The sequence below is a fragment of the Scophthalmus maximus genome, chromosome 16, assembly GCF_022379125.1.
Source record: "Scophthalmus maximus strain ysfricsl-2021 chromosome 16, ASM2237912v1, whole genome shotgun sequence".
Lineage (NCBI taxonomy): Eukaryota > Metazoa > Chordata > Actinopteri > Pleuronectiformes > Scophthalmidae > Scophthalmus > Scophthalmus maximus.
Genome location: NC_061530.1, coordinates 12,410,467 through 12,424,112, shown reverse-complemented (window position 1 = coordinate 12,424,112; position 13,646 = coordinate 12,410,467). Strand labels below are relative to the sequence as shown.

Below are 13,646 nucleotides of genomic sequence, written 5' to 3'. Positions count from 1 at the left end.
TTTGATTTCCTTTCTACATAAAGGGACAACAAAATGCCAACGTGGGGTTGCATTACAAATTCAGAAGGAGAAAAAAAACAGAAATAAGAGAAAAAACTGAACAAATACAGACAAGGCATGGACATCATGTCTTGAGTCTAATCACAGCTGTCATTGCCAGGAACAGCAGCTTGGGCAGGGATAAGGAGGGCAATAAATGTGAGTGACTTTTGGACTTATGGCGAGCGTGATGACACAGAGGCAGTTAATGCTCTTCGATCCCACCTCTGTTGACTCTCCTCACGGCAACATGTTCATAAAACCCGTGAACGATCAAACGTAGCTGTGGGGGTTATTCCCCTAATTCAAGAGGCTTATTCTTTTATAATAAGCTAAATTAGACCAAAATGTAACAAATTAAAAAAATTGGAAAAAGTTGTATTTTTATTTTATGCAATTTGGTTGCTGAGCGAGCAGTCAGCAGCTTGATAGTGTGCGGCGCATGTGAATGAATTTATTCACGGATGTTACGAGCAACATTTCTGTTGAGTCATCTTTAGGTACAGGCATTTTAGGCAAAGCCCTTACTGCTACCTGCCTCCATTATGTAATGTTACATAACAGGCAAAGCGCCATGATAATTGTGACAGTGAGCCAGCGTGCATGACACCAGGGCCGTGAAACTGATACAGCTAAATGGAACTCAGACGATATTAACAGTGGTTAGCATGTCCTCAGCGACAGAGGCCTCTTGGTATTTATCCACACAGTTACACCTGCTTTTTAAAAAAGTTTTATCGAACTTTTTCTCATGGAAATCTTTACTTAAACATGAGGAAAAACCAAAGGCTTTAGAAAAAAATGAAGAGTGAAAGTCTTTTCTGTTCAGTAAAGCAATGGGATTTATGGGAATTGTGCTCTTAACAGTATTGGACACCGCTGTCGTGATTTATGTTGAGTGTTTCATGGAAATAAAACATTTTAAGGGGAATTTTTTTTTTTAAATGATGGTATATGATGATAGTAATACAATGATACAATCAAATCTTCTGTAAAGATTTAAACCATCAACCTTTTCTCAGTTCCATTTATGTGTTTAAGAGGCAACCGACAACATTCATGCCCCTAGTTTAGTGGTTCCAGATGGCATTACCTTCTGGTCACTGTCGTTAAGACACTGCATAAAGAAACTGCGTCCTGGTGGCAAAGAGAATAACATGGTGAAAACAAGGCTTATAGGTCCAATACGAGTGCCAATGGTGTAATTTTTTTCTATTGTAATTAACTGTGCAATCAGTTTTAACATCATAATGAAATGCTGTCTATTTCCACTTTAAATAAGTAAATTATTTAAATTATAATCTATATTTCAAAAGTTTGACATTCAGATCAGATGAATAATTAGGTTGATGTGTTTCCCACTTTATCATAATTAACATTTTGGGCCCGTAGTTGTTATCCAGTGCCGTATAAGATATGTGTTAGATACTTTTTCAGGTTTCAAACCGGGGTTTGTTTAAATAGCTTCTATCAAAAGTTGAGTTTTCACAGGAATTACTTTTATCTTTGTTACAAATCTTTATCTTTGTCATTTCAGTAATTTTTCCACCGTCCGACACCCATGATGACGCTGCAGTGTCGTAAGAGTTGAGTCATGGGGAAATTCATATATGCAACTGGGATCAACTATTCCATTTTTTGGTGGTTGTGGGATATTAGCTTAGTTGTCATTAAACTTCATTAAAAGACTTGGAAAAACTTTAGTTAAGACTTCTGTTGTTAAAGTGACAACAGAAGGGAAAGGGGGGGAAACGACAAAGGGGAAAAAAGGCAAAGGGAAAAAAAGACATCATTGACATTTAAATATTTCATTGTCCATGATGTCTTTTTTCCCTTTAGCTGCCTTACTGTTTACACTAAGATTAGAAATCTTATGACGTTTTTGAATCAAAGTTCACCTTTTCCCTCATCCCACCCTGTTTTATTGGCCACCATTTTCATGATAACACCATTGTAAGTAGGCTTACCATTGTAAGTGGGCTTACTGTCCAACAGAATGGACTTTTTGTCCATTCTGTTGTGTGTCTTTACATCTGTGGACACAGTCATGTTTTAACTAGGCCTGTGGAGAAATCGTATTTGTTGAACTTGTCATAAATTCATAAAAAGACTGGCAAGGAATGTAATCAATGCCCCTTTAAGTAACTTATAAAGTCTATGGCTGAGATGTTCAAAGAAATAATGCTATTTACCCAAGAGGGAAGCTGAACATTGTTAATAATGGCAAAAAAACCCAAGATGTTTCATGAATATGAAAGTGAAGTGAATACTAAATTTACGCAAATCAAAATTCTGTTTTACACATTCGCAGCTATGTGGATAAATCCCACCAGGAAAAAAAAGAATATGTGAAATCTGTCGGTAGCGTGATGCGTTTTATATTGCACAATGACAATAACTTCTGTCAGTAAACTCTTTCCACTGCTGTAAACTTCCTCCTAACTAACCAAAAAAATCAAGGCATCATTCCAATTCTGTCAGGTGGTAGAAAGAACAGTTTTGAGTTGAGGTGACCTTTGCCTCTTGATGTGGTTTGACCCGAGGGCAGAACATATTTATTCATTCTTATCACTGACTTCCTATGATCAGACGCCATAGCTTCTTCTTCTTCTCTTTCTTCGTCTGCTTTTTCTTCTTCTTCTTCTTCTTTCAAGCTTTCATAGCTTTCAATACAAATTTTGTAGTCACTCTAATTACATTAAGTGCATTCAACAATGAGGATATTGCCCAAAAAGTACAAGAATCATGCAAGTACATAAATATTTATCAAATATGCAAAACACCTTCAAATGCTCCATATAAATTTGTATAAATGTATAAATAGAGAGAGAAACCAACAATTATCCATTTTGGATCACAGTCCATAATTAACTGTCACTGTAGTTTGGAAGTCTGGACGTATATAAATAGCGTGGACATATGAAAACGGGGCCCCTGAATCTTTTTCTTTGGTTAGGATGTGCACTTTAGCAGTCCCGCCCTCAGAGGAGTGGCGAATGATTAAAACTGCACAGCGGACGACATGTGAGCCCTCATCATTCCAGGTTTTAGGGCACTAAAGCCTCTTCCACTCATAAACCTCACTGGCTTTCTCTCTTGAGGTCAATTTTACTTTCCCAATGGCCGGAGAATTCAAACTGTCTTTCCTGTGGCTTGTTATAGCCTGTGTTGGTAAGTTGCTGACTTTAAATTGTACGAAAAAGTTATTCTCTTGTATATTCTCTCTCATTTTTTTTAGCAAGTGGATTTTGATTTTATTTATGTAATTGTCTGGCTTATTCAATCCTGGCTCAGTGACACCCTTGAAAGTTCAACTTCTTGGATAAGCGTCTACTTGCTTCATCTTGTCTCTCTCTATCGTAATAATTGGGGCCCAAGCGCCGACAGCAGGAGGCTGGCTAAGGCCCTCTTGTTGAAATTAGTTCCCTGTATTATTTTTTTGCTGTTGCTCAAGACGAAAGCCAAGCATTGATATCTAATTTATTGGTTTTTCTTTTGCCTGTTGAAACAAAATTGTTCTTATAATGACCAGACTTTCAACCTTGTTATATTCTGTTTCTTCTTCTTTCTTTCTTCCATTTTTTTATCCCAGTATTTCCAACTTATTAAAAATCCAGATATTCAGTTATTCAACCGTTATAATAAAGGCATGATTTGCATAGTTGGTGCGAGCTTGGCTTCATAGCCATTGTTGGTGCACACACAAGCAAATGTAAATATTTTGTATAGTGTGTGTGTGTGTGTGTGTGTGTGTGTGTCCACACCAGTTGCCTATTGAGAGTTACCTCAGAGGCTGTTGTAAGCAAATGTCTGTCTGTTTCTGTCAAAAATCTGTTATGGCAAGACGCAAGACGTCACAGAACTACAGCTGTTTGGTTTGTCCACGTCCACATATTGACAAGTGTCACAGCTGGTGTGATCCTATCACAAGATAATCTCAATTTAATAGACACAAGATTAATAAAGAATCGAATAATAATAACTTTAATATTCTTAACAATTAAACTATTTGTTGGTTATGATAACCTGAAAAACACATTTTTCAAGTATTTAATACAGCAGGACCACAACTCATGCACTAACCAACGTTTAAACTATTATTCTTATTGCTGTGATAGTCCTTTTTTATCTTCAGGTAAAGGAGATCCACTGCCTGTAAACTCATAAATCATGCTACTATATGATATAGCCGACTAATTATACCACTGCATATTATTTGATTATTACATCCATTGGCTTTTTTTATTTTTGAGATAAGGCTACAGCTTTATTATCACCCCGCAGAGTGATAAATCGTTTTTCCTCCTGTATGTCATTGATAAGTGTGATGGATTTATCCAATCCAGTACCCTCTTCAACAACAATGCCAGATACAACAATTACAAGGATCTATACACTTAATTCCACCTGTTTAAAATCTGTGTCTAGCATTCCTTTGTTTTAAATGCACACATAATGCTGTAATGTAAAGGTTCTGGGGACCAGTAAAACAGATAAGACAGATGTTTCAGTAGAGTTGATTTTCTCTGTTACCTACTTTGATTGTGCCTGTTTCACCCGCAGTGCTGGCATCTTCCTCAATGGAAGCACCGGATTCATTATCATCCACAACGCATGACCTGACTTCTTCACCGGTTATGGTTAGTTCGTCCACAAACCCGGTATCTCCTTCAACGGTGACGTCGGGTTCGGTTAGTTCTACCACAAAGACTCCTTCAACGGTGACGACGGGTTCGGTTAGTTCTACCACAAAGACTCCTTCACTGGTGACGTCGGGTTCGGTTGGTTCGACCACAAAGACTCCGTCACTGGTGACGTCGGGTTCGGTTGGTTCGACCACAAAGACTCCTTCAACGGTGGCGACGGGTTCGGTTGGTTCGACCACAAAGACTCCTTCAACGGTGACGCCGGGTTCGGTTGGTTCGACCACAAAGACTCCTTCAACGGTGGCGACGGGTTCGGTTGGTTCGACCACAAAGACTCCTTCAACGGTGACGCCGGGTTCGGTTGGTTCGACCACAAAGACTCCTTCAACGGTGACGCCGGGTTCGGTTGGTTCGACCACAAACCTGGCACCTTCTGCAACGATGACACCAGGTTCAGTGGGTTCATCCGCGACGCCTGTACCTTCTTCAACAACAGCACCAGGTTCGGTTGGTCCATCAAAAACGCCCTTCAACAACATTAGTTCTTACACAAAGCCCACAGATTATTCCTCCAGTGTCCATAATGTGAATTTTTTTTTTCTTCCGGTGCTCACATAATGCTGTAAATTGTTATACGAGTGTGTGTTTACCTTTATCCTCAAAGGACCTTGTGATATAAACCCATGTGGCCAGGGGAGCACTTGTGAGGTTCGTGCCAAAGGAACCTTTGTGTGCTTGTGCTTGCCTGGTGAGAACTACAATTATATCAGACAAAGTTGTGAGAATGGTAAGTATTTGGTTGTATTCTACCATTATGATCTTGTTAATCCATGAGAAAGTGATTGGATAAAAACATAAATTAATAGTTTTTTTCTGGGAGTGGAGATGTCCAGGACATTTGGGACGGAAACATCATTTCCCAACAAATCTTGGAACTGTTCTTTTAAATAAATGGTTATGACAGGAACGTTTTGTAGCTTATCTTGTAAGAGTATATATTTTTCTATTTCAGCTAAAGTTTTCCCTGGACAACTAGCCCTGCCTAAATTAACATATGATCCAAACATGAAAATCAAGGGATCACCAGAATTTAACGAGGCCTCACAAATTATTTATAACGAGGTAAGCAATTGATCTTCTCTTTTAATGTGGCTTTGTTGACATTTTCTAAATGCTTGGCTTTGAAAACAATGCACACATGTAGCTTGTATGTTTTGATATCTCTTATGCCTGATGCATTTATCCATGATTTGCACCCATTTAATTACCCTGCGTGCCAGTGTGACCAGACACAGCGTATTGTTTTCGCCCCTGTGTTTGTGTGTGTGTGTGTGTGTGTGTGTGTGTGTGTACATCATAACTCAACATATGGAAGGAGGTCACTTGTGTTATAATATGATGGGAAATAATTTTCTGTTGAGTTTCTCTGTGTGTACACACACACACACACACACACACACAGAGAGACGAGTGAAGGGTAAAAGTTTAGCAATGTCTGCGTTATATACAGCACAAGCACTGGGTAAACATCGCCCCTCAGCTGCTTCTTAATTATTTTTTGAAGTCGATCTTCTAACCAACAGTAGACTGTGGCGGATTGTGACTATCTGGTGAATAGCAATGAGTATATAACAACTGAATCTTGGAGGAATTAACAAATGATATATAAGTCTTACTCTTCAACTGTTTTGTCCTTTTGAAGCATTTGAATTTTGATGCAAAATCACCCCGAAGAACTGTTTGGGGAGTTCTGATGCATCTGGTCATGAATTATACTGTGTTGTTGCACAGTATTTATTACAGTAAAGCCAAAATGATTAAAGAAATTCAATTGATCTGAAGGGCTGTATTCCCAATCAGACAATGACCTAAACAAAATGGTGTTTTCTTTTCTCCGCACAGCTTGCAACTGTTTTCACGGCACCTAATGGTTACTCTAATGTTACAGTGCTCACACTCGAGTAAGTCTCCAGTAAGAATGAGAATACCGTTTACCACCTGTTTGTCTATTTATCTAAAAGCATACTTATTACAGTACCTTTAACAGTATATTATACTGAATAGGAATATAATGAGTGTAATTTCTGTCCATATAGGCCACTTGTGCAGAGCAAAGTTAGGTCAAAGTCACAGCAAGGGATCAATGCATCAATCGAGATCCTCTTCACCACAAATTCTACCATCACAACAGATGAAATTAACAGTAAGATGGTCAATGCCAGTAAATGTGAAGGCTGTCAACTGGCAGGCGCATCTTTCAGTGGTAAGTTTATTACATGAATCTAGTATGTATTTGTCTGATCCATAGGGATCAGATTAGTGCTGTTCACTTTGCTCGCTGCAGTAAACAACAGTAACAGGGCGGTGTATTTATACATCTTTCTGTTCTGCAATATTTCTGCGATTACTTAGAATAGATCGGAGACACATTGGATTTTCACACTTTCTTGGAAATATTCTAAATGGATCTGTTTTACGTGACACTTTAGGGTAAAAAATGTAATTTTCCCTTTTACACAATCTTGTGTTTTGGGGTATGATAAGGATAAGGATTGGCCATACTCTATGGATCATATTAGCTATTATTATTCAACATATTGCACATTGTTTTATTCGCATGCACATAACAGCTTTCTATTTTAGTACCAATCCTCACATCAGATAGGTAGTTGGATAAGGTGACCAATCGGCCAAACTTCTAAAAGACTGGTGTAGTGTTTTTAAAATGCTGTCAAAGCACAGTGATCATGTAGTCCAGTAATTTTTCTCTGCTTCTCTACTGCTTTCACAGTATGCTCTACATTTCAGTCAGGATGTCATAAATGTTTAAATCTTTGTGCATTTTGGTAATGCTGTAAGATTTTACTTGTGTAAGGTGTACTGAGGCCATCTCTTTGTGTTTCTTTCCTTTAAAGATACAGAGCTGTGTGATAAGAATCCCTGCCATAAACTGACCACAGAGTGCCAGTCGGGAGATGGAACTTTTAAGTGTACCTGTAAGAGTAACTACATTAAGACAGACTTCAGTGACAGAATATGCATTGGTAAGGGCATTTAGCAGATGAGGGAGAGTTGGAGAAAGAGAGTAAGAGTTTGTGTGCGTGTGTGTGTGTGTGTGTGTGTATGTGTGTGTGTGTGTGTGTGTGTGTGTGTGTGTGTGTGTGTGTGTGTGTGTGTGTGTGTGTGTGTGTGTGTGTGAGTTGTATGCTAATTTCAGTTGAACTAAAATACAAACAACTGAAACATTTTCTTATTTTGCAGCTTGTGACAGTGGGCTGCAAGCAGAGAATTCTCTCATATGTGTCCCGTAAGTTCTTAAATGTCCTCACGTGTTCTAAAATGATTACAGTATCTATCTGCCTGTGTATCTCCCTCCATCCCTCCACTCTCACCTACCTACCCATATTTTGTCAAAGGTATAGGTGTCAATCGAAATTGTGAAATTAACCACTCTTCTTGTCTTTCAGTTGTGCATTTGGCTATTCTGGTTTGAACTGCAGTGAATGTGAGTATGGAACTGTTAGACAGTGATGGCAACAGCAACAGAAATGATTAACAATGTCATTCTGTATTTATTTTTTAAAAATGAATATGCAGTATCGGCATTTGAAAACAATGATTCAAAATTGTTGTCAAAAATCAATCATGGCACTTTATGAAGAATGATCAGTTACAGTAAGGTTACGGTATACTCTGTACTCGATGATGATGTTTTGAAATGCAGTTAGAGAGCACTTCACCAATATAATATGGCACTCCTTTAACATTGTCAGATTCAAGATAGGCAATTTGACAAAAGGATCAGAATTGACCGTTTTGCAACTCAACACCTGTCATGATGCAAAAGGTTAATGATTAGTAAGTGTCTGAAACCACTGCAGTCCCTCATCTGGTGCCTACATTACCCACAATGCAACCGAGACTTGATTTTTTCTTCTTCTTTGTCTTTCTGGTTAAAGAGACAGACTTAGGAGCAACCCCTTTTTTTATGACACCTGTAAACATTTGCATAACCCTACAATCAGATACAATCGGTTCCTGTTCATAATTTCCATGACAGTTATTAATGTCTTTGTTATTGTGTTTGTTTACAGCCTGGAAGCTGACACTGGTGATCGTTGGCTCCGTGCTCGGGGGACTCCTACTCATCACACTCATCATTCTGCCTATAGTGGCAGTCAAGTGAGGGTCTTATCTGTTCATCCACCCACTTCCCATCATGCATTTTCGCTTCTGTCATGTTTGTGCTATGTTCTTTTCCCAGTCATCTTGCACATAAACCTTTATGTAACCAGGTTAATTTGTGTTTTTATTAACCATTTTTTTATTGGGACATTGTACCCTAGTTTAGTGATTTAAAAAATAAACACATTTTGTGAATGAGTGGACATCCATTCATAAATGGTAAATATGGACTATAATACAGAAATGTGGTAACTATAAAAGTAGACTAATATGCCTTTATTTAATCTGGCTAGATGCTCAAAGAAGAAAACCAAGAAGAACAGCAAAGAAGATATTGGTAAGCCTTATGTCAGTCACTCTCCTGTCAAGTTACCATTGGTCAATGGTAACAGCAGCTTGGCAAACAGCCAGGCACCCTCACTTAATGGGTCAGCCTATGGCAATGCTGGGGTGCCTAAAATCCCACGGGCAACAACAACCACCAGCAGCTGGGACAGCAGGACCAACCTGGAGATGGTTCCTAGCAACAGTCGGCAAAACCTGATCTCTGTGGACAGGAACTCGGTGAGCACGGCTCTGTGTGAGATTGTTGTACAAAGAGGGGCAATGTGGGAGAGTACTTAGGGTAAATTAAAGAATTATGAAATGTTGAAGCAATTTCCTAAAAGGGTGTAGCTGGTGGACCAGAGAGAACAAAATAATGAAAGTGTGCTGCTGGGTTAAAGAAGAGAAAACCAGGGGTGTACTGTACATGCTTGATTTTACAATTCACTAATGAAGACATTTTACTTTTTATCAGCGTCTCTACGACGACCCAGATGATATGGTACCATACACTCAGTCTCGGCCTCAGGGCAACGAGTATGCTCAGGTACGACCACGGAACAACCCATACGCCCAGGATCGACCTCAGATCAGCCCATATGCCCAGGATCGACCTCAGATCAGCCCATATGCCCAGGATCGACCTCAGATCAGCCCATATGCCCAGGATCGAGCTCAGAACAACCCGTATGCACAGAACCAGGGCCATGCCAATCCTTACTACGTGCACAACAATGAAAAATGGTCGAACTAATGATAAACCACAAAAGATGTTTACCCAGATCAAAAACTTGTTGACTTTTTGTTTGAGACAGAATCAGAATTATTTTCCCCCTTCAAATATTAACCCACTATTAATATCCCATTACTGCACAGTAAGAGTCATATAAACAAAAGCTTGATGGTTGCATAGGCTTTATGCAACAAGGGTTGTTATCTTCTTTCACCACTTACAATGGGAAATTGGTGATGTCAGAGTCACGGAACGGGGTCACTGCATTTGTGGAATATATTATAGTCTCAACTTCATGGTGTTGAATCTATTCTGACCAATTATAAGTTGTCATAACCATTCCTGCCTTTTCTCATCTAATCTTTATGAAAATTTGGGATATGACAAACGCTATCGAACTTTTCAAAGGTTTCTCAACATTTTTAGTGCCAGTCAATTAAAATGTGACTTATTTAACAGCATCAAAGTGATGCTCTGAAATGAGGATATTTCTCTTGTCTATGAATTTACAAACACTTGTTTTAAATGTTAAGTATTAAGGGTTTCTGATGAGTCTAGTTCATGCGTAACACCAGATTGAACATGTTTTTGTGAATGAGACAGGTTTTCTTTTTTTCCTAGTAATACGTATGAGTTCTTCCCTCAAATCAGGGCCTCTAAATATTCCAATGTAATTTGTGTGATATGTTTACGACATTGAAATTTCATATTTTGTATAACGGAGAGTATATTTTGTTTATGTTTAACCTATTCCATGAATGCCATTAAAATAGCAATATTCAGAAATATTTTAGCATATAATATATTGTTTAAGTTTTCCTTTGTGTATTATCTGATAATTCATTCTTTTTACCAGGTTCAAATACATTGAAAATTATCATTCTGAAATAAAGGACCTGATACTTTTTCTGATTTGTCATGGATTCTTTCACTGAAGGAAACATGAGAAGGCAGGTCAGTTTCCTTTTTCGCTTTTTGTGTGTTACATGTGTAAGTTACAGTTATATTAAAGTAATAAACAGATCATATATATTTTAGATTTACACACGGTAATGCCAAGACAGTGTCTTTGTTGGTACTGCCACTAGAGTGAGCCAAAGTTCAAATAACAGAGAAAGATTTCAAAACTGTTATGCAAGTGGTGAAGACAGAGATGAAATATAATACACTGCATTAGGCTTGTGTGTTCACAGGATTTAGTTACATAAGATTGACAAATAAGTTATAAGTTAATTCATCTTTTAAACACATGATCAAGACATGTCCCTTCAAAAGGAATAGTCCAAACATATTTTGATTTACAGTACAGTTAGGTACAGTACAAAGAGTTCTTGCAAATTACTGATTTGTCCTCAAGTCTGCTGCTTTGGTTAGTAATATTTTGTGAGTTTCTGTTTGGGATAAATGAAGCCTTCTGCATAACTGTTGATCTATGGATTTTGTGTGTCAGCATTAAAAACGTTGTTACAAATGTTATTTATAGTTAGAGAAACAGTGGCTACAGAAACAGCAGGCAGTAAAATAGATGATGTTAAATAACCATGACTGGCAACACACAGGTTCAAGGAACAAAGAATCTGTGTTTCGGAATTTTACACCTGAATTGATAAATTGTTGGTGTGGCTCCTGACAGAGCAGATGGACTGTGACTTCACTATAGTTTTCTTTTACCGTTCTGAGGGGCATAAACATACAATAATTATCTCAAAGGGCCTTTCATTCATCCAGCATTTTAGCATAATTTGTTCTGTAAGAACTGCGACCACTTTTTGTTCTTTGCGGCAGAGCAATATTCTTGTTTCCTCTGCACAATAAACCAATCAAGCAATCTTTCTTTTGCAAGGCCACACGTTGCAAAACACAATAAAGAATGAGCCTGCAGAAGCTGCCAGTCACCAGGTAATTTAATAAGTGTAAATATGATAATGTGATGTGGCACTGATTTGATGATAAAGTTCTCCTCACACCACCTGCAATGCAGTTTTGTTATTGTACTGTTCATTAATGGTGGCAATTCGGTCATTGTAAAGATACCTATGTGGCTGTACATAACAGTAGCACATTCGTATTAAAAAGGAAGTACCTGTACAGTACATCCCAATACTAAAGCACTAATATTGTCCACCACCCCCTAGCCTTGTATTTGGTTACAATTCATCATATAGGTGTCACACACATCCTTATACACTGTTTTTGCCATATAGCAGTTTATACATATCAGTGTGCAAACCATGCTTAGACCTATAAAATGGTCAGATTTAAATTGTGCTATTCTGATCTGGACTGGGGTGAAAACACTTTTTTTTTGGTTATCTGTTATCAAGTGAATCCTCCATTTAATTTCTGCTGAAATGTACATTTTGTATGCAGATGCATTCGTTTTTAAAAAAGCACTCTATGTAGACTTTATCAACCCTGGTTTAAATAGAGAGAGGGTAAACTACCTGCTGCATTTTTATACAAAAATGAGTAATTACTCTTTCTTGCTGATGTAGACAACATACCAAAAGGTAAAAGTTAATCTTAGATGAAGTTTATGTAAAGGAGAAAGCCATAAAAAGCCATATTACTCCGTGTCACGTTACTGGTCAGCTGCTTACTCTGGTTTATACGTCTCAGTCACAGTCTTAGTCTTCCTCCTACTAATTCAGTCAGGATGGAGATTTAGAATGAGCGTGTACAAACTTTTCAAATTTACACCTGAACACAAGAAAACTGCAGAGGAAGGCGGAGAATTTAAATATGGCCTTTAATTGTGGTCATCTACTGTCTTTTCTACTGCTGTCCCAAGGAATCCAACTTGCTCAAGGTATGTGTATATTCTTGATCTTAAAACAACACATTTTCTAATAACCAATCTGGTAAAGCTTATTGGGATGCAAATAGTTTGAGAAGAATAATAATTATTCGGTGGTAAATATTCCATTTTTTTGGGGATGATCACTATTTTGACCAAAATGTTGAGTTTAAATAGATGTAATATTTCATCATTGCTTTAACTTTTTTCCGCTGCACAGAAATGTTTGTGTCCGGACAAAAACAAAAAACAGTATTGCTTTAAAATCATATAATAATTGATCATTTTTGCTATTCCGAAACTATTCACTTTGACTTTGAAATGTATGTACTGCTGTGATTTTAAAAGGTTATATATAAGGGAACAGTTTGCCTCTTAAATAATGGCATATTGATGGCAATCCTGAACTAAGGGCACTGGTATTTTACATTACCTAGAAACCAATTCAATTCAGTTCCATATAGATGTACAAATTACAGTAAAAAAACTTTAAAATTCAATTTTTGGGGGTCCTGACTGCTAGTAATGACCTTTTATTGGAAAGTTATGAATGGACACAATGGATACAAAGTGCATATCTGAGAGGTGATTCAGACATCAACTATTGGCTGGATACTGTAAGGTCAAACGATGGATTGTTCATTCAAGGTGAGGAATTAACCACCTTTTAAAGGCCAAATCACATGTTTTGATGGTTTCAATGCTACAGTTGTCATAAAAATAGTAACTCATTTGTTAAAGAAACAATAAAATACATTTTTACATGGATATCAGACATTTGAAAGTGCAGCATAACTGAGAGCATGTTAAACGATGTTTAATGTGCAAATTACCTCTCTTACAAAAACCTTTACAGGACAAGACCACATTACACTCATAAAACGATAAGTGATGACAGATCTTTTTGCCTCTGCGTGTGTTT

The 13,646-nt window shown here is 37.7% G+C and overlaps 2 protein-coding genes across 2 annotated transcripts in view; both read left to right on the top strand.

Moving 5' to 3' along the window:
- Positions 1-3,051: 3,051 nt before the first annotated feature.
- Positions 3,052-10,834, top strand: muc13b (mucin 13b, cell surface associated). The gene is made up of 12 exons (XM_035613695.1): positions 3,052-3,210; positions 4,603-5,187; positions 5,350-5,472; positions 5,698-5,807; positions 6,588-6,646; positions 6,782-6,948; positions 7,601-7,729; positions 7,947-7,992; positions 8,153-8,190; positions 8,780-8,867; positions 9,164-9,434; positions 9,670-10,834. Exons 1-12 carry the CDS (start codon positions 3,159-3,161, stop codon positions 9,946-9,948), a joined length of 1,947 nt encoding a protein of 648 aa, XP_035469588.1. The 5' UTR covers positions 3,052-3,158; the 3' UTR covers positions 9,949-10,834.
- Positions 10,835-12,533: 1,699 nt separating this feature from the next.
- Positions 12,534-13,646, top strand: part of lrp2b (low density lipoprotein receptor-related protein 2b) — a 36,260-nt gene continuing 35,147 nt past the window's right edge. Inside the window, exon 1 of the mRNA XM_035611643.2 lies at positions 12,534-12,736. Coding sequence (XP_035467536.2) covers positions 12,670-12,736 — 67 coding nt within the window. The 5' untranslated portion in view covers positions 12,534-12,669. The remainder of the gene's footprint in view (positions 12,737-13,646) is intronic.

What these genes read in the sequence shown, in the direction of transcription:
- muc13b (XM_035613695.1), top strand. Translation starts at nt 3,159, where the DNA reads ATGGCCGGAGAATTCAAACTGTCTTTCCTGTGGCTTGTTATAGCCTGT. An exon ending in CAGTGACAGAATATGCATTG is followed by an intron (nt 7,730 to 7,946) that starts GTAAGGGCATTT and finishes CTTATTTTGCAG; the next exon opens with CTTGTGACAGTGGGCTGCAA. An exon ending in TGGTTTGAACTGCAGTGAAT is followed by an intron (nt 8,191 to 8,779) that starts GTGAGTATGGAA and finishes GTTTGTTTACAG; the next exon opens with CCTGGAAGCTGACACTGGTG.